Below are 21,956 nucleotides of genomic sequence, written 5' to 3' on the forward strand. Positions count from 1 at the left end.
AACTGGGCAAAATATGATATGAATGGCCATATGCAAAGCACCCATCCAAGGCCATGAGCCATGGCAGTCCTTCATGCACAAATGAAGCATACCATGTGGTCCCACTAACTGATCACAGCTATGGGCCAGGGATGGACATTGGGGCCAAAGGCAGCCATCTACAAACAGGACAGCCAACTGGCAGACTGGGGAGAAGCTCTGATCAACAAGACACTGTATACTAGATAGTGACTAACCAGATCGTTCCTTGGGGAGTTTGAACCCAAGCTACATGGTAACTTGATGGCTTGACTGCAGAGGTAGAGAGGTGACACAGTACCCCAGTAGCTGAGCCCTGGAATAGAGAAAATCACAGGAGGCAAGGTGGTTTGTGTTTTGTCCTATATGACATTCCAACCCTGGTAAAGAGCAGTCCTTTTTTACATCTTCTTTATCCATTCATCTATTGATGGACATATGAACATTGGAATATTACTCAGCCATGAAAAAGAATGAATGAATGCCTTTTGCAGCAACACTGATGGACCTAGAGATTATCATACCAAACGAAGTAGGTCAGAGAAAGGCAAATATATGTTGTCATTTATATGTAGAATCTGAAAAAGTGATACAAAAGAACTTATTTATAAAACAAACAGGCTCACAGACTTAGAAAACAAACTTCTGGTTACCAAAGGGGAAAGGTGGGAGAAAGGGATAAATTAGGAGTTTTGGATTAACACATAGCCCACAATTATTTATAAAATAGATGAACAAAAGGACCTACTTTTTAACACAGGAACTATATTCAATATCTTGTAATAATAGAATTTTGAAAAAGCGTATATGTGTGTGTGTATATATATATATATATATTTGAATCACTGCTGTATACCTGAAATATAGACCAACTAGACTTTAATTTTAAAAAATTATAATGACGCACTACTTTGTGTCACATCATATACCACACTATACACATATGCAGAAAGATGTCCACACACTAGTCTCTGTAACCTCTGAATATGTTAGGTCACATGGAAATAGGAAATTAAGTTTACTAATCAGATGATGTTGTGATGGGGAGATTATCCTAGATTATCTGGGTGACTCCAGTCTAGTCACATGAATTCATAAAAGTGGATGAAGAAGAGGCAATAGAGTTAGAGAGATGATACATGAAAAGGACTTCACTTGCCATTGCTGACCTTGAAGAGAACTAAGGGGCCAGGAGCCAAGGAGAGCCAGCAAGAAAAGGCAAGGAAATGGATTGTTGCCTATAGTTTCCAGAAAGGAATGCAGCCCTCAAACAACTAAAATAGCCCATTGAGGTGCAAATGAGAATGCTGATGTACAGGATGATAAAATAAAATATTTGTATTAAGTCACAAAGTTCATGGCGTTTGTTACAGTAGTCACAGAAAACTAATACACACTGCAAATGAGGAAATGTTTAATCAACTGTGTTTGATTATAGAATCAAGAAACCCTCAATTTGTTCCAAATGATGTGTTGACTTCTCTTTGAAGAATGCAATACCTTGAAGAGAGAGAGCAGGCAGGGTTGTAAGGTGGAGAATGTGTGTTCATCTTCTTATTCCTTAGGTCAGTTCAGTTCAGTCGCTCAGTCGTGTCTGACTCTTTGTGACCCCATGGACTGCAGCACGCCAGGCTTCCCTGTCTATCACCAACTCCCAGAGCTTGCTCAAACTCATGTCCATCGAGTCGGTGATGCCATCCAACCATCTCATCCTCTATCATCCCCTTCTCCTCCTGCCTTCAGTCTTTCCCAGCATCAGGGTCTTTTTCCAGTGAGTGAGTTCTTCGCACCACATGGCCAGAATATTGGCCTAGAGCTGGGCTCAAGTTAAGATCGGGACCAGGACCTAAGCCCAGATCATGTCTGCTCTAGACTGTTCTATTTCCTTTCAGAAATTTTAAGCTCTTCCCCTGGTCATTTATTTATCTCTATCAAAAATTGATAGCCCCTACTCTGTCTGGACAAATAGAAAACTGGTATTCTGGATTAAGATACTGGTTTTTTTAAAAAATGAAAGCAGAACAAAGAAATTCTTTAGTGAAACATCTTGAAACAATTCTACCATCCTATCACTTTATGAAATGTTTCTAACTAGCAGAGTTTATCAGTAATTCATGTGGCCATCATCTCAAAATTCAAAATACTTTAGATCATCATAGTCCTGTACTTCCATCAGCATACCTCAGTCTTGGTTATCAGAGTGGCAAAAGAATCACAATAGATTTTTTAACCCCCAAGCAGGAACCTGGGGTGGTGGTTAAAAAGTGAAAGTATTGAACCCTGAGAGGAGGAATGATCCCCAAGGGCAGAGAGCAAAAGCCCAAGCTACCCGCTGAGGTTCCAGACTTCCACACAGCCCTGCCTCGGGCCATTCTGGCACCTGAGTTCAAAGCAAAACCACCTCTGGCGAGTTAAGACTGGGTTACACTTTGTTTTAGTCAAGTGAAGGCATTGTTCTGATTCAGGCATTGTTCTTCAAATGTCACAACGGTCAAGGTTTTATCTACAAACTTCTGGCTTTCAGAATTCAAAGTTGAAAGATGTGTGAAAATCTTTTGACAGAACATTTAACATGCTGACTTATTTCACCCTCCCTTGACCTGTTTTTCTCCTATTCTTCTTTTGATACCTATTGCCAATTCCACTTCAGTTTCTCTGGAGTACAGTTTCTTGTTCTAAATCATAAGCATTCTTCACAAACATATAAATAACTGGAAGATTTTACTATAGATTGGTTAAAGCCTGACATATCTCACAGAATTTCCCCAAGTCTAATAAATTGTTTCAAAGACAGAGCAAAAGAATGGAAGCCTTTAAAAGACATTATTTTTTTTTTTCAAGGAAAATCTAATGGGGAAAGGGAACAAGAAATAAAGAACCAAAAAAAAAGGGAACTCAATTTACCGTAGTTGTCTTTTTCTTTAGCAGTTTTTTTGTTTTAGATGTAATAAAGAATTCCTCAGAATCCACATTACCTTGATCTTAAGCATCCAGGGGGTGAGGGGCTGGAAGAGAGGGAGTGACACTAAAGAGGACCAGAATAGACGTCAGGTACAGTCAGTTCGAAAATTTTGCTATCCAGATTCAGAGCCCCATTCTGCTGTTCTGCCTTTTTCAACATGGTGAAAAAATAATTCAGTGCCTAGATTATATCGTGTCTGTCCTGAGTGATGTTACAAGCGCTTTCTGCAAAGAGGGTGACAGCACTCTATAGGTTATATGACTGTTCTTAAGCTGTATACGCACCAGGAGTGAAGCAGAGGTAGATCTCTATAGATCAATATGGATATTAATATCGATATAGATATAAAAAAGGAGGGAGAGTAAAGAGGTGGGGGAGAAAGAAAGGGAAAGAGAATGAAAGAAATATCTGCTAAACTGTGAAAAAAAAACATAATCTGGGAGCCTATTAATAATGTGTATCTGATGCCTCCTTGAAAGTAAGAGCCATCCTTACAAAGGATGGTTAGGAAAGCACCCATCTTGCTCCAGCTTGGTTCCACTGCTTAACATCTTTAGTATGTAGTAGTTTTTCCATATGTTTTCTTTGAACAATTGATTTTTGCCAGTTGAAGTTTCTAAAGCATTCAAATGTTATTTCAGGAGAATAAAAAGTAGTCAAGCTGTGTAAAAGAAAAGCTCACCACCTTAAAGCTATATTGGTGCCAAAGTCTGTTTCAGGAGAGTGTGTACAAATAGGCACATGGTTTCCAGGGAGTCTAGCAGGCTTAGGAGAGCTTGTCCTCACTGACAAGGAACTCAGTTGCTCCTAAGTTTATCCCTTTTACTGAGAAATAAAGTGTTGCAAGCTGGATTGGCATGAGATTCCTGACTTTGTCTCCAGCCAGTGGCAACTTTTCCCAAGTTAGGGCAGAGAGTGAGGGTACCACATTGAGTCCACTCAGGAATCACTTCTACAAATGCAGTTATTTCCCATCATGTGTGTGTGTATGGAGCATCAGGTGAATACAAATGTATTTCTAAATATGAATGCTATAAGGTAAATAGCAGATAACCACTCAATCATCTAGACCAGGGCTCCCTGTTTTACAAATAAAGTGGCTCAGCACAAAGAGCCACTTGGAAAAGTGCTGGCAAAATAATCATTGGTCTCTGCTTTGGGTGTTATCATGGCTGAAGCAGATTTTGCTGGGAGAACGGTGATTGGTGTATGGTTCATACGGTTGTGGGGAAAGATGATATTTTCCTCTATTAAGATCCTGTGTCTGAAATGCAATATAGATTTTAGCACTTGAAAATGTTGCCTGAGTCAAGAGCTCTCCTGCAATTTTTCAGACAAGTTTGTGACCTGCCAGCATGTTTGGTATCCTGTTGATTGAAATGTTAATTAAAACAATGTGTTTGTTGACACCCAGGGAGTTACTTAAAAGAAGCAAAGCTTCACAGAAACTTAAATAGAACTGGATTGATTCATGTCTTTATTTGTACCTGAAGCAGAAATTATTCTACATGTATAGAGCCATATATTAATGAATAAGATACATATATTCTTAGTTATGTATACACATAAACACATATATACTCTTAAAAGGAATATATGCCTTTTAAGAACACATAAAATGTTTGGCTAACACGAAGCCAACTTAAAATATCAAGCCAAAAACTAACTCAAAATATCAAGCCAAAACAAACAAAAAAAGGATACATTTTTTGTGAAATATGTATAAAACCAAAATATACCTATATTTATTTATAATTAATCTCATTAATTCCCATTTCACACATTTAGAATTTATAATTAATGTTCTTGGCACTACATAAAAGGTAAAATTCTGATTAGGTGAAATACTGGTGTAAACAAAGTATTCATATAAAAGCTAGCAGTTTCTAAGGATCATTTTAGTAGTTCTTACACTCAAAAAATAAATGTCTAATTATAAACAATAAGCACTGCCAAGATTCTGTAAGTGTTCTCATTTTAAGAAAAAACAATACTCTGAAGTAATTTGGGGACTGCCTTTGTAGTCTGATGGTAAAGACTGTGCTTCAACTGCAGAGGGTACAGGTTCCATCTGTGGTCAGGGAACTAAGATCCCATAATGCCCTGCTGCATGGCTGAAAAAAAAGAAAAACGAAACAAATCTTGAACTCTAAGATAAAGTAATTTCATATGCATCATTATTGTTGATAAGTAAAGGATGATAGGGTATGTGGTGTTAAAAGCATAGATTCCAAAGCTAGACTACTGCTGCTAAGTCACTTCAGTTGTATCTAACTCTGTGCAACCCCATAGACGGCAGCTCACCAGGCTCCTCTGTCCCTGGGATTCTCCAGGCAAAAATTCTGGAGTGGGTTGCCATTTCCTTCTCCAATGCATGCATGCATGCTAAGTCGCTTCAGTCATGTCCAACTCTTCAACCCTATGGACAGCATCCCACCAGGCTCCTCTGTCCACAGGATTCTCTAGGCAAGAATACTGGACTACCTGAGTTCAAATCCTGTTCTACCACTTGAGGGCTTTGTATGACCTTGAGCAAGCTATATGGAATTTCTGTGCTTCAGCTTCCTTTTTTCCTATATGTAAAAAACAAAATAATCTTGGGGTTGGTAGAGAAGCAATAAATGACAACCCTCTGTTTCTGCTCTGCAAAGGACTGAATGTTTATGCCTCCCTAAGATTCATAGGTTGAAACCCTAATCCCAGTGCGATGGTATTAGCAGGTGGGGCCTGTGGAAGGTAATTAGGTTCTGAGGGTGGAGCTCCCATGATTCACTTGTAGAAGAGGCCACAGAGCTTGCTAGCTCCCTTTCCGCTGTGTGTGAGGGAGGGTCCAAACAGAAGCCAGCTCTCTGCAACTCAGAAAAGGGTGCCAACCAAACCCACCATGCTGGCGCTCTGATCTCAGACTTCCAGCCTCCCGAACTATGGAACACTCTCAAGCTCTGAACCAACTGAGAGAGAAGAGAGCTGGCAGATGAAAGCCAAATATGCCCTTTATGTGAGAAAGAAGAAATGACTGATGATGACTGAAGAAATGACTCTGAGTCTCTGAGCTAAAAGGACTCCCTAATTTGCAACCCCAGAATTAAGCATAGTCATCTTCTACTCCTGGGCAGCACTGGAAAATCAAGTTCACCCTGTATAAAATGTACAGCACAGAGGAGTGGAATATATGCTTCATGAGGGCAGACTGCTCCTAAGGTAAGTAGAGGAAAGGGCTGGGCTGGTACAGCCAGTAATTCTCCAGGTGTTCCTTGGGGAATTCACTTCATCTCCATGGGAAGGAAGAAAGAATGGGATAAAAAGCCAAGGATATTTCAGGAAAAATCCCTCTTTCTGGAAATTAGAGAAGCCAGGAAGTCATGCTCTTGTGCTTGTCTTAGCTTTATTTGAGAATTAGATAATGTATGTGCAGTGAACCCCACTAAAGATGTTCATATAATAAATGTTAGCAATTATTATGATGCATACTGTTATTAACTACATCTTAGTCAGATTTCACAGAGTCTGATTGGATCCAAGATAGACATCAAAAGCCATCTGTTGACATTCTAGAGATCTGCATTGTATTTTTAAGTCCTACATTCTGTTTTATATTATATCTGGCTAGTAACCCTCAAAATCTGAGCAAAGTATCAAGCTACATTGTACTTAGTTAAATGCTTTTCCTCTTGTCTGGTATCCTATTCCAGAAAAGCAGTTTCTCCACCCCTTAGCACCCAGTGCAGGTGTGGATGGACTCCTGATTCTCCCCTTTCTGATTCCACCCCGTGGTGTAGGTTCCACAGGTGATTGAGCTCAAGGTACAGGTGAATGGATGGCTCCCTTTACTGGGGCGATTAGGGCTGAGCACCTGCGTAGAGAAGCTCCTCTCTTCATTACACACAACTTTCTAATGCTCTTCTTTTGAGAGCCCGTTGTTTATTTACATTTTCTCTTTCTCTCCTTTCTAAGGGATGTTGTATCTTTTTGTGCTACAACCCAAAGTTAAATGCCACAAAATTATAGTAGGTTTAAAATCAGTACTGATCAGGAGAAAGTTTTGTTTTCTTCGCTGGACTCTAAACCACAGTATTTCATGTCCTGGATTGTCTAGCAACTCAGTCCTCCAGAGATAAACTGAGGTATAAATACAGTACCTTTTCCAGGTGTATGAATACTGTAGTTCATACAGTAGTTCAGTTCTGTTGGCCATGTGCTAATGAAGAAACTGTAGGGATGATTTGCCTCTCCTTTAGCAAGTGTGTAGAGGAACAGTCCTCGTGTGAGAGTGCCCCCTCCATAGCCTGCCAGCTCTGCTGGCATCAGTTTCTTCAATTACTGTATGCCTCAATAATTGATAGAGTTAAGTGAGTGCAGCTTCTTTTTTTTTACTGCGTTCCCCTTGAGTGGTTCAGCAACATGAGGCAATTTATCATGCTTTCTGTGCACCGGTGCATAAACTTTTAAAGAATGAATTAGACTTTCCCTTCCTGTCCAAAAAATAAGCAATTCTCAGGTTTGCAGTGTTGAAAGTCTTGATTGGATAGTTGGTCCAGCAATATCAGCAGGCCAAAGTGACCCAAATCATAGACCCCTCTATTGCTTTTTCCCTCTTGCTTCATTTCCCTTTGGAGAAAGACTCAATTAAAAACATTTGTGGATTTTTCTAAGGCTGTTTCTTTCACAGAGGTTACATTCAGCTCTTTGGCAAAGAAAAATGCCAGAGCAATTAGTGGCTCCAGGGAACCGCTAGTTGTTTATGTACTATTTCAGAAGGACCCATTGTGGGCAGCAGTAGCCTCTACACAGAGGTTCCTTTTAGAATGTGAATGCTTCCTCACTATTTGGAGTATGCTTAAAATTGAAATCAACAATCCTGCCTTCACAAAGGTGCCTTGATTGTATATTCCAGATTAGAAGATGTCATGGCAGCATTCAGTAAGGACATGGGTTTCTTTCCATCATTCTTCTCTGCTCACCTCCAGCTTGTGAGCTCTTATTTCTCTTTAACATTCAAGAATATTCTGTGATACACTTCTGGAAAACCTGCTGCCGAAATGAAGGAATATATAACTGCAAGTAACTTAGTCATTTCCTAGGTGACATCCTAATAAGAACCCCGTTTTTGGATAACAGCCCAGTTGGAACTAATTCTCCACTATCCCTCCCAGTCAGGAAATAGCATGTCCAAATTAATCAAATGTTCTGGTGCCAGTATACTCTAATGTTTAGTGTAATGATGGTGCTGCATCACACAACATGATAAATTTGTAAAGAATTAGAAATAATTATAGAACCAAGAGGAATGTTATTTAATCTTTCGTTTATTGACACATTAGCCTAGGATCTTGTAGGTACTTCTTAGTCAAGATTACAAATAGCTGTTAGTTTCCAGCAGCTCTCAAATTGTGCAGGTTGGTAAGGTTCTGGTTAATAGAATGCCAGGAAGCAGAATTTAATAGCATCAATGCATCAATGCAGAATGTGATATCCATACCTTTCTAAAGAAACCAATAGAGCCCAAACTATCTTAATGGTTTAAATTAATCTTAATACACTGTAATTTGGGGGAGATTTACCTTTCAAAAATAAAACAGCCAAATTGGGGAAGTTCAGATAGGATGAGAAGAAGATGTGTATTTAATAATATATCATCAGAAGATAAAATTTGCTATGCAGTGGCCATTTGAAGTAGTACAGCTTCAAAAAGATAGGATTTATTTCTGTAAAAATTGGATTTTAATCACAGACTTCACTTACAGAGTTTTAAAAGCATTTAAATGCAGTTGAATTTCATATTTTATTGTCCTACTATATAACCATTCAGATTTTCAAACCAGACAAATTTTTTAAAAGATGAGACCTTTCACTTTAAGAGAGAGCCAGCAAGAAAAGGTTAGAGAATCCAGTACAAATGCTAGTGTCCCCTGGCCTGAAGGACACACCGTGGGGTGGGTTGGGGGGACCTAAGCCTTTCCCCCGACCCTGGGAGGCCAAAACCCAACCTTATCAGCACAGGTTTTATCTTAAGATTTCTCTGAATAGCCAACTCGCTTAAACTGTATAGAAAATGAAAATTGCATTTCAAAAATTGTATTTTTGTTACATTCAGGAGAATAGCAATTGTATAAAATGAAGCACAACAGTATATTATATAGCCTCTGTTTTCCCAGGTTCTTTACTTAAAATTTGATTAAGAAAATCATATACTTTGAAGATGGGGAATAATGAATTGCCACTCATATTCTCCTGTGGTTTTAGCTTCAGAGTGTGAATTCTCTCTTTGCTCTTTTTATCCCAGTATGATATTCAGAGTTTCCAGAAATGGAAGCTTTTAAGATAGTCTACCTTCAGTGCAGAAAGACCTTGAGAAAAGATGTCTTTGTTGATGTCAGCATTCCACAAACATCCTATTCTAGCAAAATTGACCTATAATATCCAACACCCTGCCTGAGCCTGGGTCACTTGGTGATGTCTGTTAAGTTTAGCTAAAATTACAAGTTACCATTCTCCAAGTGATTCCCATTCATTAAATTTTTTAATTTTCCTCTTTTTCTTATAGGAAAGTAATTGTCTCATTAATAAAAATTGTTAAAAACCAATTAGGATATTTTAAAAGATATTCCGAGTAATGTAGCTTCCTTGGAGGTGTTTTTCTGAGATATAGCTTGTATTTAAAAATCTGGGTCTTTGCAAATAAAATGAATTTTCACTCATGGAAACCACATATTTTTAAAATGCAAAAATGATTACTACTAGAAATGCCCTGGAGAGCATGTTGGTACCAAATGCTAGAAACTACAGAAGGAATGGGAGTTTGAAATATTTTTCAAATCATTAGTTTCACTTTTTTCTAATCTCCCAAGCACTTGTAATCTATTGTCTAGTTATAACAAAATTGTTTCTGTTAAATGTCACTGAAATATGAATCCATATTTAACGAGATTTGTGACCTTTGGTAGTTGTGATATTGACTTTTATAAACTGTATTTTAGAGTATACTGTCTAGGTGCTATAATTTAATTATTCCTTTATTCACTTTCCCATTCAAAAGTATTTTAATGCCAGTCTGTACAAGGTACTGATTTAGGTTCTATAAATATGACTTAACCCAGGAGTCTTTCCTTAGAAAGTTTAGTCTGTGATTGAGACAATGCTTGTAAATACATAACTATAGAACATTTTAAAAGAAAAAAAACAAGGTGTTTAAGACCAGTGCAGTCAACAGCTATGTGAGTTCAGAGAAGGTCAAGAAGAATTTGAGATGGTTCACTTTGTGAAGAATGTTGCTTTTGACTGAATGTTAAATGTTTAAGTGAAATTTTGAGGTTGGACAGAAAACAGCAAAATTCTGTAAAGCAATTATCCTTCAATAAAAAATAAATTAGTTTAAAAATATTTGAGTGAAATTGCTAAGTCATTTGTTGTTCAGTCACTCAGTTGTGTCCGACTCTGCAACCCTATGGACTGCAGCCCTCCAGGCATCCCTGTCTTTCACTGTTTCCCAGAGTTTGCTCAGACTCATGTCCATTGAGTTGATGATACCAACCATCTCATGGTAGTTTTATTTTTAGTTTTTTTAAGAAATCTCCATACTGTCCTCCATAGGAGCTACATCACTTTACATTCCCACCAACAGTGTAAGAGCGTTCTCTTTTCTCCACACCCTCTCCAGTATTTATTGTTTGTAAATATATTTCTGATGATGGCCATTCTGATCAGTGTGAGGTGGTACCTCATTGTAGGTTTTTTTTGGTACTTATTTAGTTTGGCTGCACCAGGTCTCAGTTGCCACATGTGGGATCTAGATCCCTGACCAGGAATGGAACCTGGGCCGCTTGCATTGGGAGTGTGAAGTCCCAGCCACTGGACTATCAGGGAAGTCCCCTCATTGAGTTTTGATTTGCATTTCTCTAATAATTAGTGGTGTTGAACATCTTTTCATTTGCCTTTTTGCCATCTGTGTGTCCTCTTTGGAGAAAAGTCTATTTAGGTCTTCTACCCATTTTTTTAATTGTTTTTTTGATATTGAGCTGCATGAGCTATTTGTATGTTAACACATATATGTGGAATCTAGAAGAATGGTACAGGTGAACCTATTTGCAAAGCAGAAAAAAAGAAACACAGACACAGAGAACAAACATACGGACACCAAGGGGAAAGGGGAGTGGGATGGGTTGGGAGAGTGGGGTTGACGTGTGTACACTACTGTGTGTGAAGTAGACGCCTGGTGAGGGCCTCCTGTAGAGTACAGGGTGGGGAAGAGAAGGTGCAGTATGTTTGTAGGACATGAAGTTAACCTTAAAAATGCTTTCCAGTATACATGAGGTGTGGGCTTCCCTGGTGCTCAGACAATAAGGAATCCGCCTGCAATGCGGGAGACCTGGGTTTGATCCCTGGGTTGGGAGGATCTCCTGGAGCGGGGCATAGCAACCCATTCCAGTATTCTTGCCTGGAGAATCCCCATGGACAGAAAGCCTGGTGGGCTGCAGTCCATGGGGTCGCAAAGAGTCAGACATGACTGAGCGATTAAGCACAACACATACATTAGGTGCAGACAAATACTGTTTGATTCCACTTGTTACCTAGTTAAATACTTAGGTCAAACAGTACATTGATAGATGCCAGGGGGTCAGGGACAGAGTTTCGGTTAAAGAAGGTGAAAAACACAGGAAAGGGATGATGGTGAGAGTTGCACAACTGTGTGAATGTACTTAGTGCCACTGAATTGTACAGTTAAAAATGGTTAAAGCAGTGTGTTTTATTGGAGAAGGCGATGGCACCCCACTCCAGTACTCTTGCCTGGAAAATCCCAGGGATGGGGGAGCCTGGTGGGCTGCCATCTATGGGGTCGAACAGAGTTGGACATGACTGAAGCGACTTAGCAGCATCAGCAGCAGCAATATGTTTTGTATTATATGACTTTTACCACAACAAAAAATGATATTTAAGGGTAGAATATTTAGGGATAGCAGTGGCAAATATACCCACTCCAGTGTTCTTGCCTGGAGAATCCCAGGGATAGGGGAGCCTGGTGGACTGCCGTCTATGGGGTCACACAGAGTCGGACACAACTGAAGTGACTTAGCAGCAGCAGTGGCAAATATTCTAGGCAAAAGAGAAAACAGAGATCCAAAAACTTGGTGCGTAGACAGGCAACCATGCATATTACAGCCCATGTGAACTGGAGAGTATAAAGGGGAGGAGGACTGGAAACATAATTAGGGGCTGATCTGTGGAGCTTTGAATACCTGGCTGAGTGTTTCAGTGTTCTTCAGCACCAGTGGGAACCAGCATGACATTTTGAGTATGAGCAGTAGTGTCTGATCTGAAATAGAGTGAAGGCAAACAGAAGGCAGAGGGAAGTTAGGGTTCTCTTTGAGAGATAATAAAGGCTTAAGGTAGGTGCGTGTATATAGAGATACTGCACAGATAGATAAGGCAAGCATGTTAACTTCTGGGATGTGGGCAAAGAAAAAAGAGCAACCAAGTGTGACCTGAAGTTTTGAACTGTCATTCTGTAAAATCAGAAGGAACACTAAAGCAGAGTTCTCCCAGGCTATCTTCCTAATTGTCACCCACCTTGCTATCTGTCTTCTCCAGACCTGCCTTGTAGACCTGTTCTTCTGTTAAGTGAGGAAGTAGTTGTCTACTTCTGGCTTGTTCAGTAAGTAGCAGTGAGGCAAGAGCTAACTTCCTCTTGCCAGCCTCAGGGGTTGTTTGCCTCTGACAGTCACAGAACTCTTAACTTGGTTGTGCCATCATAGTTTTCTTTAGTTACATCCCCTGCAAGTAGATAACCTGCAAGGATGCCTCAACATGATCACTTTCTCCAGCCCCATGACTAATCTCCTGGTAGCTTGTCAAACACACCTTTTCAACTTCAGGGCCTTTGCACATGCTGTTGCCATTTCATATGTCTAGTGGTTTGCTTGTTTGGGGCCTTAACTTAAATGTCATCCCCTCAAGAGGCGTTAACCTGTTAACTTTCTCTGAAGAAGGTTCCACTCTCTGTTCTCTAAGCCCTTGGTTTCTTTCCTACCTATTATTACAACTTAAAATTACATTATTTGCATGCTTATTCATTTTTTTTGTCCTCTTTCCCTGAGAAAACATAAAGTCTATGGTAGCATAAGCCATGTCTCTCTTCTTGATCCCTGTATGCCTAGCACCAAGAACTATGGTACTCCTTCAGAGACACTCGGTAAGTGGTTGTTGAATTAATGAGTGAATGAATTAATGGATGAACCACCTATTCAGAATATAACCTAACACTGTCACCACTTACTCCAAAATAATTTGATTAAATGTGAGGAGAGTAGCAATGATAGCCTTCAAATCAACATATTCTTATTAAAAAGTATTTGTATATTTCACATGGTGATTTTTGGGAAATAGAAAAAGTATTAAGCATTCTCCTTAAATTCCTGAATTTACATATTAAATAAAAGCTCTGCAGTGCCACACTGTGTTGCCATGATTTTCAACCTTTTAAAAAATGAAATAGAACAGAGAACAGAATAGAAAATATCAGAGTGCATTGCATGCAGCAAGTATAGTTTCAAGAAACTTCATAGTGTGTGTTGGTCACAATATGAAACTATTTTTTTACTGTGACTCAGAGTCAATATATGCTCTTGTGTCTCCATGTTATCCCACACATAATCCCTTATCTGACTGCTGTCATAGTTCTTAAAAGCCAGAATTGAATTGTCATCTTGCAGTGTTAGGATTGCTTGTGGGCCTATTTGCAGTGGAAGCCTTCTCACAAACGCACGCCACAATTCGACTTTTTTTTTTTTTTTAGTTTTTTTCTTATTGATCAACCTATCTTGGCCTCTCTTTTAATGTTCTGTCCTACTGTAAAGAGTGTTCCCAGAGCCCCTTTCATTGCAGAGTGATGGGCTGCTTTGAAGTTAACTGGTGGGGAGGGGAGAACCACTCAGGGGTGGACAGCAGTAAGACATGCTGTTCTTCACATCAAGAGTTTGGACAACGATTTGACACACAGTGGCAATATTTGCTAAAATGAAATTTATGTTAAGTCTTTTTCTCTTTTTTTCCTCTCTCTAAGCTGCCTGCCTTGTGCTTGGTTGTATGATTTTCCCTGATGGCTGGGATTCAGATGAAGTAAAACGGATGTGTGGAGAAAAGACAGACAAGTACACTCTTGGGGCTTGTTCAGTCCGCTGGGCCTACATCCTGGCTATCATTGGGATTTTGGATGCCCTCATCCTCTCATTTCTGGCATTTGTGCTTGGTAACCGACAAGACAGCTTGATGGCAGAGGAACTGAAGGCAGAAAACAAAGGTAAGGTTGCTTTGGGGAACTCTTACCCCAAAGCACAAAAAATGGCATTCTCCATCCTTTCCCATCTGGTAGCATCCCCTCTTGGTCTAATTTGCTGCTTTTAAAAACAAAAAAAATTGAAGTATAGTTGATTTACGATGTTAATTTCTGCTGTACAGCAAAGTGATTCAGTTAGACAATGTATCTACATTCTTTTTCATGTCCTTTTCCACTATGGTGTATTATAAAATATTGAATATAGTTCTCTGTGCTATACAGTAGGACCTTGATGTTTATCCACTGTGCATGCTTTTAAAAATCTATTTTATTGAAATATAGTTGGCTTATGACTACTGTACATCAAGTGTACATTCTTTTTCATATTCTTTTCCATTATGGTTTATCACAGGATATTGAATGTAATTCCCTCTGCTATGCATTACAACCTTAGGCCTTACCAAGGAAGTGGAGGGTTGGAGAAAGGATGATTTGGGAGTTTGACACAAGTGGATGCTGCATCTTTTCATGGTGTCTAGTTTATAGACTTTCTCAAGCATAACTCAAGATATGTACGCAACTAAAATAGTGTATTTTTGCGTTTATCTTTCTGAGGCTCTCTGAGTCCATTATATTTCAACTTTTTCCAGTTTCTTTTTCCTTCCCTCTCTGAGTTCATGATATATATATGTATGTGTATATATATATATATACACAATATATATATATAGTATAGTTCATATATATATATGTATGTATAGAGAGAGAGGAGAGCATTCTCTACTTGGCTAAACAGTAAGTGAAATAAATGCCTGGGGAATCTTCGAGAATCATCTATAAGCATCTTTACTCAGCTACTCACTATATTTTAATTTAGACTCAGTCTCTCCAAAAGAGGTAGAGATACCCCAGATAGTTACAGTAAGCTATTTAAGTATTTGCTTAATTAGCTGAATTCTAAATGTGTTATCTGGGTAATCAAAGTCCTCAAATTTCTTTTGAAAGAGAAAATGCCTTCTGAAACACACACACACACACACACGCACACACACACGGACTAGTGAAGAATACATGAATATCTCACACACACACACACACACACACACACACACACACGGACTAGTGAAGAATACATGAATATCACACACACACACACACGGACTAGTGAACAATACATGAATATCACACACACACACACACACACACACACGCGGACTAGTGAACAATACATGAATATCACACACACACACACACACACACACAGACTAGTGAACAATACATGAATATCACAGTATCCTGGTAAGAGGTAACAAGTCATTACTCAAGATGAATCTTTTCATTTTCTTTCCAGAATTCTAAACCAGTTTCTTGGGATAGAATTTTACTGTCTCTGTTTTGTTAAAGCCTTAGTTTCCTTAAACTGTTTTATCTTTACATTATCTTTAATACTTTGGAGCCACCTTCAATTAAGTGGCGCAGCCTTCTAGCTTTTTTCCCTAATTAAGAACTAAATCTATCCTTGAATTATGAAATTCCGTTTCTTTCGAGTAGTGTTTACTTGAGAACTCTTTACTGCCTCAGATATCAGCGCACGTTAGCACCTGCATGAACGTCACATGTAATGATCGTGTAGTAAGCTTTGTGTTTAGAGCATCACTCTTTATGTTGGTAAACCATGAACTTAAAGAGATAAATAGAGAAGGCCAGGAGAGCAGCAGTCACCCATGAGCCCTTTATCTCCCTCATTTATAGACAGAAAACGTAACGGTTTACTCAGTTCTATCAAGAATATTCTAAACACAAAAATAATCCTTTCGTAAGGGAGTAGTGCTGGACTTCCTAAAAACACAACTACTTCCCTCTCAAAGTTGCCTATTCTACGTAGAAAGGACCCTGTGAAGATGGTTATTACACTTATAAAGCATGTTGCAGATTCAAAGTGCTTTCACATGTACTCATTAATTTGGTGCCCTTGGCTATTGTCTTTGGGACTTGTTGTATGTACATAGGTCTCTGTCCTGTTAACTTCACTTCCAATTTTATGGTAAAGATAACTTAATATTAGAATAACTTTCCCTAGAGAATGAATTTTTAAAAATACTACTTTGTTCTGCAAATGCTTGTTTCTGACCACCACCAAGAATGCTATTTTTTCACTGGACAAATCAAAGTTACATTAAAAACCTCTAACTTTCCAGGTACTCTTTGACCACATATAACAAGAAGAAAAAAAAAATAGCAAAACCAGGAAAGTTTTCACTTGACTGCTGAGAATTCTAACTCATAATCTCATATTATGAGAATCTGACAATTCCTGAATTCATACCTCAGGAAGGAACAGGAGGATTATAGAATAATAATAGTTTTTAAGATGAATCTTTCCTTCCAGTTGATTCAATTAAATGTGGATGTCTGATCCCTTCCATCTAGGTCTTTATTAAAGAAAGTGTTATTTTCAACTCGATATATTGGAAACACCTTAATAAACGCTTTAATGGGAAAGAAGATTAAAATAAACCAATATAAGGTTTAGGGACTATCTGTATGTAATTTTTCGTGTTGATCTTCTTCTGCATTTGGATGTATCATATATGGGTATAGACCATAGTTTCTTCCATCTGCTTCTGAAGAACTAGAATCTGTAGCAGTTCATCTATATCACATCAGATAGATCTAGTAAAGCAGCAGAGAACATCAGGCCATACTGATAAAATATTTCAATTCTACTGCATTTTTATTTCACAGCTGCAATTCCTTTTCCTAGAACTCTGAGAATGTGTCAACAGTTTTATTACCCAGGCATTTCTTAAACAATAATGTCCGTTTAAAGTCAGAGCAAGGTTTCTAAGCCTTGTATAAAATGTAATGACACCTGAATGTTTCCGAGAAATGATATATTTACAGTTATACAAAGTAGCCTTTATTGTTATTGTTCAAACACTTGTTCAGTGTTAAAACTTGCAAAAACTCAGGTTGTTTGAGAGAAAGCCTATCAGTGGTTTGTTTGTATGTTTGTGTGTAGACACAGTTTCACTAACCAGTAGTTTAATGGCTTTCAAGTGCAAGCAGTAACCAAAACCAAATACCTTGATGTTGCCTTCTGTTAGATCTCACTTCCATGAGGATCTATAAAAATAATTTGTAATTATGAAATTGGTTATATACAAATAGGGGCTTTTACAATTTGCATGGCTATGTTAATATAAGTTCTCCCTTATTGAAACTGTTTCTCATGATACATTTTTTTCCTGATAAAACTAACATTATGTCCTTTGATAGCTAAGGCCTCCTTTGGGTTCCAAGGCAATGCAGTAAAACAAGAGGCAGATCTAGCTCATGGAATTGTAGGAGATTTTATAAACTACATGATGCCTTCTAGTATCATGGAAGCAGACAGTACCATAATTGAAGCTTTGGCTCAGAAGAAGAAACCTTTGTACATTCATGTATAGGTTATATTGCCACACGCACTGTAATACTTTTTACAGCCTTCCAGGTTTATGACCTGCCAATCATCATAACAAACCACACCCTATAGCAAGTAGTGGGACCATTATAGGAAGAATAAACCTGCAACTGTGGCATATGCCCCCCAATTCAAAGAAGTTTGTCCTGAAAGGCCTTATCGCTTTTCTTCATTTGTTTTTTATAATTAATATAAGAACACGCTTGCCCTGTATATCTAGAGAAGCCACCAAATGGGTTCAGTATCGTAAGATACTGCTTAGATCTATGAGTCCTTCCCAACACTCACCCCAGTGGTCAAAACAAGAATCACTGTTACAGACTATAGCAAAGAAGGGAAGGAAACTCAGTTCTGATTGTTGACCTGTATGCTCCAAAATCATGAATTAATCTTCACGAAGGTGCTTTTCAAAGAGAAAAGAGGGAGAGGTGCTCAGATGAACACGTCCACCTCTGCCTCTCAATTTCCAGTGACCTCACCTCGATCCCATTTCCATGTCCCCATACCACACCTCTCACAGCATTTCATAAGGCCCTCCTTTTCAAAGAATATAAACATAATTTGAAAAAGCCCTAGCTGAAATTTATCATAAATTGTGAAATGGCAAAACTTGAATAAAGAAGTTATTACGTTCTTTGACCAAACCAAAAGCAACAGCTTTGACGATGCAAGTGTTATCTTAGAGGAAACTTCTGCAAGAGATAAAGTTAATCTTTTGTGGCAGTCAATCAGACTCCTGGAATATTTTTATATGCCCCACAAAAGCTTCCACTGAAAAACAAAAAAGGAGTGAAAACTTTAAATACCCAGCTCACTGTATACAAGAGTTAGCATATGCGAGAAAACATAGCCGTGTCCCCTGAATCTGGGGAGCCAGCCCTGCTGGCTGTGTGCTGTCCTGGCTCTAGGGATAGATGCAGACAGATAGGTGTTCATTCTTGTTTGGGAGTTGGACAGTGTGATTTCTAAATGAGCCAACAACACTAGGCATTTAACCTTGATATGCTGCTTAATTGCATATTTTAACACACTGAACTGTGAAGTCAATTTAATTATGTAAAATTAAAGTTTCATCCAGATAAAAAGGATTTGAAATGAAAGCTTCATTTTCAGTTTCTTTCATTAATTGTGAAAGGATAAATAATTACATTTTCCAGAGGTCCTTTGCCACAAATATCTCTTTCCTTGTCAGACACCACTCATAAAGAGGTCTGTTTCTGCATTTGTGTGTATGGTCTTTGGAACTGCTTATCAGATAATTGGGGCCTCTCAAGCAGTTTTAAAGTCACTTTGTCTTCTAGCACTTTAACTGTAAATGAGAAAACATTATTCATCAAGAGATGACTTCAGCTACCATTTATTAAGTGGTTTAAGCTCTTTTTAATGCTATAATAGGGGGAGTTACAATAAATTCATTTTACGTAAATAATTGAGAAACACTTCAGAATTTTGACTGAAGGTACCATGCCGTGCCACGACCTCATTGTGGGTGCCAGTGTGGTCTGTGGATAGAACGCTCACTGCCGAGAGCTGGTGTGAGTAACCTGAGGGGCCCTGTGTTCATATCTTAATAGTCCCAGAATTCAGCTTCCTTGTCCGTAAAGTGCAGGCTTGCCTAAATGGCATCTGAGGCTTCTTCCAGCTGTAAAATATTCCAATTCAAGGGACACCTTCAGAACTGTCCTTTAAGAATGTCCTTAAAGGCCCTTAAAGGCTTCTTTAGGGGTGTGTTAGCAATGCAGGAGTGACTAGAAGGGAAAGAAAGTTCAAGGAAGGAGGTTGAGGATGCCTCAGTGTTTCTTCCTTAGCCATGAACCTCCCCACAGCCCCACTCATTCATACCATCAAGAAGAGAATGAATCAGATTTAGAAACTCAGTCCCATGCAGAGGCGGCTCCTTGCCCCACTAGATTCCATGTGGACGCCTTGACAGCGAACAGAGGCCCAGATCACAGACTCAAACTCTGTTTCTGGTCCCACCTTTGGCACTTATTAGTCATGTGACTTTGAATACGTGTCTTAACACCTCAGAGCCTCTGCTTCACTTTCTTTAAAATGAAAACAATAACACCCAGCTCTGCCTCCTCTATAGAGTTAGGAGAATCTGACAAAAACATGGGTATAGAAGCAATTTATAATCAGTAATGTTGATACAGGCTTTACTTATTGCTAATCATTTCCTCCAAATGACATTTTATTTGATCTTTAGAATGATCCTGTGAGATAGTTACTGTCATCCTAGTTTTACATGTCAGAACCTGAGGCTTGTAAAAGTTAAATATTTTGTGTAAATTTTCACAGCTAGGAAGGAATGGATTCAGGACTCAAACACAAATCATTTTACTCAGAATTTCAAGTTCTATTACACAACATGATGTAATCAACTCTTAGTGCATGCTGATTCTGTTGCTTTCCACTGACTAGTCAGCCCTGTACAAGTAAGAGTTTAGTCTTATTCTCATTCGGTAGCTTTTAGATAATGGTATTCAATCAAAAGCTTAATACACTTGAGAATAGGGAATAGCCTTGGTTTAAAACTCATCCTTCTGCTTGACTCTGTAACTTTATAAAAACCTAGTGAAATAAGATCAGGAAACCTTCCAGTACTTTGAATTTTTAGCAAGGCCGTAGTGAATTGTATTTCCCAATGGGATTTGTGTTGAATGAAGTCCTTGTGGTCACTGAAGTATCTCAGAGTGTACATCAAAAAAATAGCATATATCCTGACACTTTTTCAGAAGGACTCAAATCCATCTGAGAGTTGAAACAGACCTCAGTGCTCACAGAATGATTTTATATACTTGCAGCTTCTCACTCTTTCATAAGCTCACTTCATTCACATTTTCTTCCCTGGCACTACACGGACCCTGTCATATGAAGAGCGCCCCTAGTATCCTAACTGCTCGATTTCATAGTCAGTTGTCAATCCTTATATTAACTTGCTGTTGTTGTCATTTAGTTGCTCAGTTGTGTCAAAAGACACCCAGAATCCTCACCCTTCTCTGTCCCATCACTGCTGCTACCCTGGTGCAGGCCAAGTCTTAGCAGAGCAAAACCAGTGCGATCCTGTTAAAGAAGGGTAGCTGGATCATGCTGTTCTTCAGCTCAGGACCCTCTTGTGACTGGATGATGTACTCAGAGTGAAAGCTAGAATCCTTTCCCAAGGTGTACAAGACCCTGCAGATCTGCCTCCATCCTGGCCACTCTGACCTCCTCTGAGCTTTTTCTCCTTGTTTCCTCTGCTCCAGACGCATTAACTTTCTTGCTGTTTCTCAGACACTCCAGGGGTATTCCCATCTCAGGGTCTTTACATTGGCTGTTCCCTCTGCCTGAAATGTTCTTCCTCAAAACCTCAAAGCTCGCTCCCTTATATCTTTCATGTCTTACCCAAGTATCACCCTCTCAGTGGGCTGTTCCCTGGCCAACCTCTCTAAAATGTTTTCTGACACATGTATTGTATCCAGCCCACTGGATATTCTGCTTTTCTTGTTGTTGCTGCTGCTGTTGTTAATTGTCTCCCCAGAAAAGCTCCACAGGGGCAGGGATTTTTCTCTCTTCTCTACTGTTTTCTCAGTGCCTAGAATAATGCATGGCATTTGTAAGTACACAATAATTATGTATTGAATGAGTGAATTAATGAATTAATCTCTAGCTCATGAGATGGTCATTCCAATCTTACACAGATCTTAACCTTGGAAAGTTTTTATTTCTATTAAGTTGAAACATGCCTCCTTGTAATGTTTAAAGTAAAAGTAAAGTGCTAGTCACTCAGTCATGTCAGACTCTTTGCAACCCCATGGACTGTAGCCCACCAGGCTCCTCTGTCCATGGGATTCTGCAGGCAAGAATACTGAAGTGGTTGCCATTTCCTTCTCCAGGGGATCTTCCTGACCCAGGGATTGAACCCACATCTCCTGCATTACAGGCAGATTCTTTACCATCTGAGCCATCAGGGAAGCCCACATCCTTGTAATATTCATAGCTAACCCCTCTTCTACTTTAGAGTCTTGATTTATGCGGAAACAGTTATTATGTCTGTAATGGTTAAAGTTACACATTCACCCAATAGCATGATACTCCATGTCTTGCTGGGCATCTGCAGGCACCCATGTAGTCAGTGCTGTCCACTGTCTACCCTAGGTACCAGGGCAGAGTGCACCACTGGGGAGGGGGAGGGGAGGTCATCCAAAAGTATGGGAGAAGAAAGAGAACTTTGCAGTTGCTCATGGATGTGTTGCTAG

General features: G+C 39.1%; 1 protein-coding gene across 3 annotated transcripts in view; it reads left to right on the forward strand.

Annotated features, from left to right (window-relative positions):
• The window catches only part of LHFPL3 (LHFPL tetraspan subfamily member 3), a 616,531-nt gene that overhangs the window by 404,043 nt on the left and 190,532 nt on the right, over positions 1 to 21,956 (forward strand). For all 3 annotated transcript variants that reach the window (XM_070787247.1, XM_070787246.1, XM_019958641.2), the window contains exon 2: positions 14,037 to 14,273. In XM_070787247.1, the coding sequence (XP_070643348.1) occupies positions 14,037 to 14,273 (237 nt within the window). The remainder of the gene's footprint in view (positions 1 to 14,036; positions 14,274 to 21,956) is intronic.

Source organism: Bos indicus, chromosome 4 (genome assembly GCF_029378745.1).
Source record: "Bos indicus isolate NIAB-ARS_2022 breed Sahiwal x Tharparkar chromosome 4, NIAB-ARS_B.indTharparkar_mat_pri_1.0, whole genome shotgun sequence".
NCBI lineage: Eukaryota > Metazoa > Chordata > Mammalia > Artiodactyla > Bovidae > Bos > Bos indicus.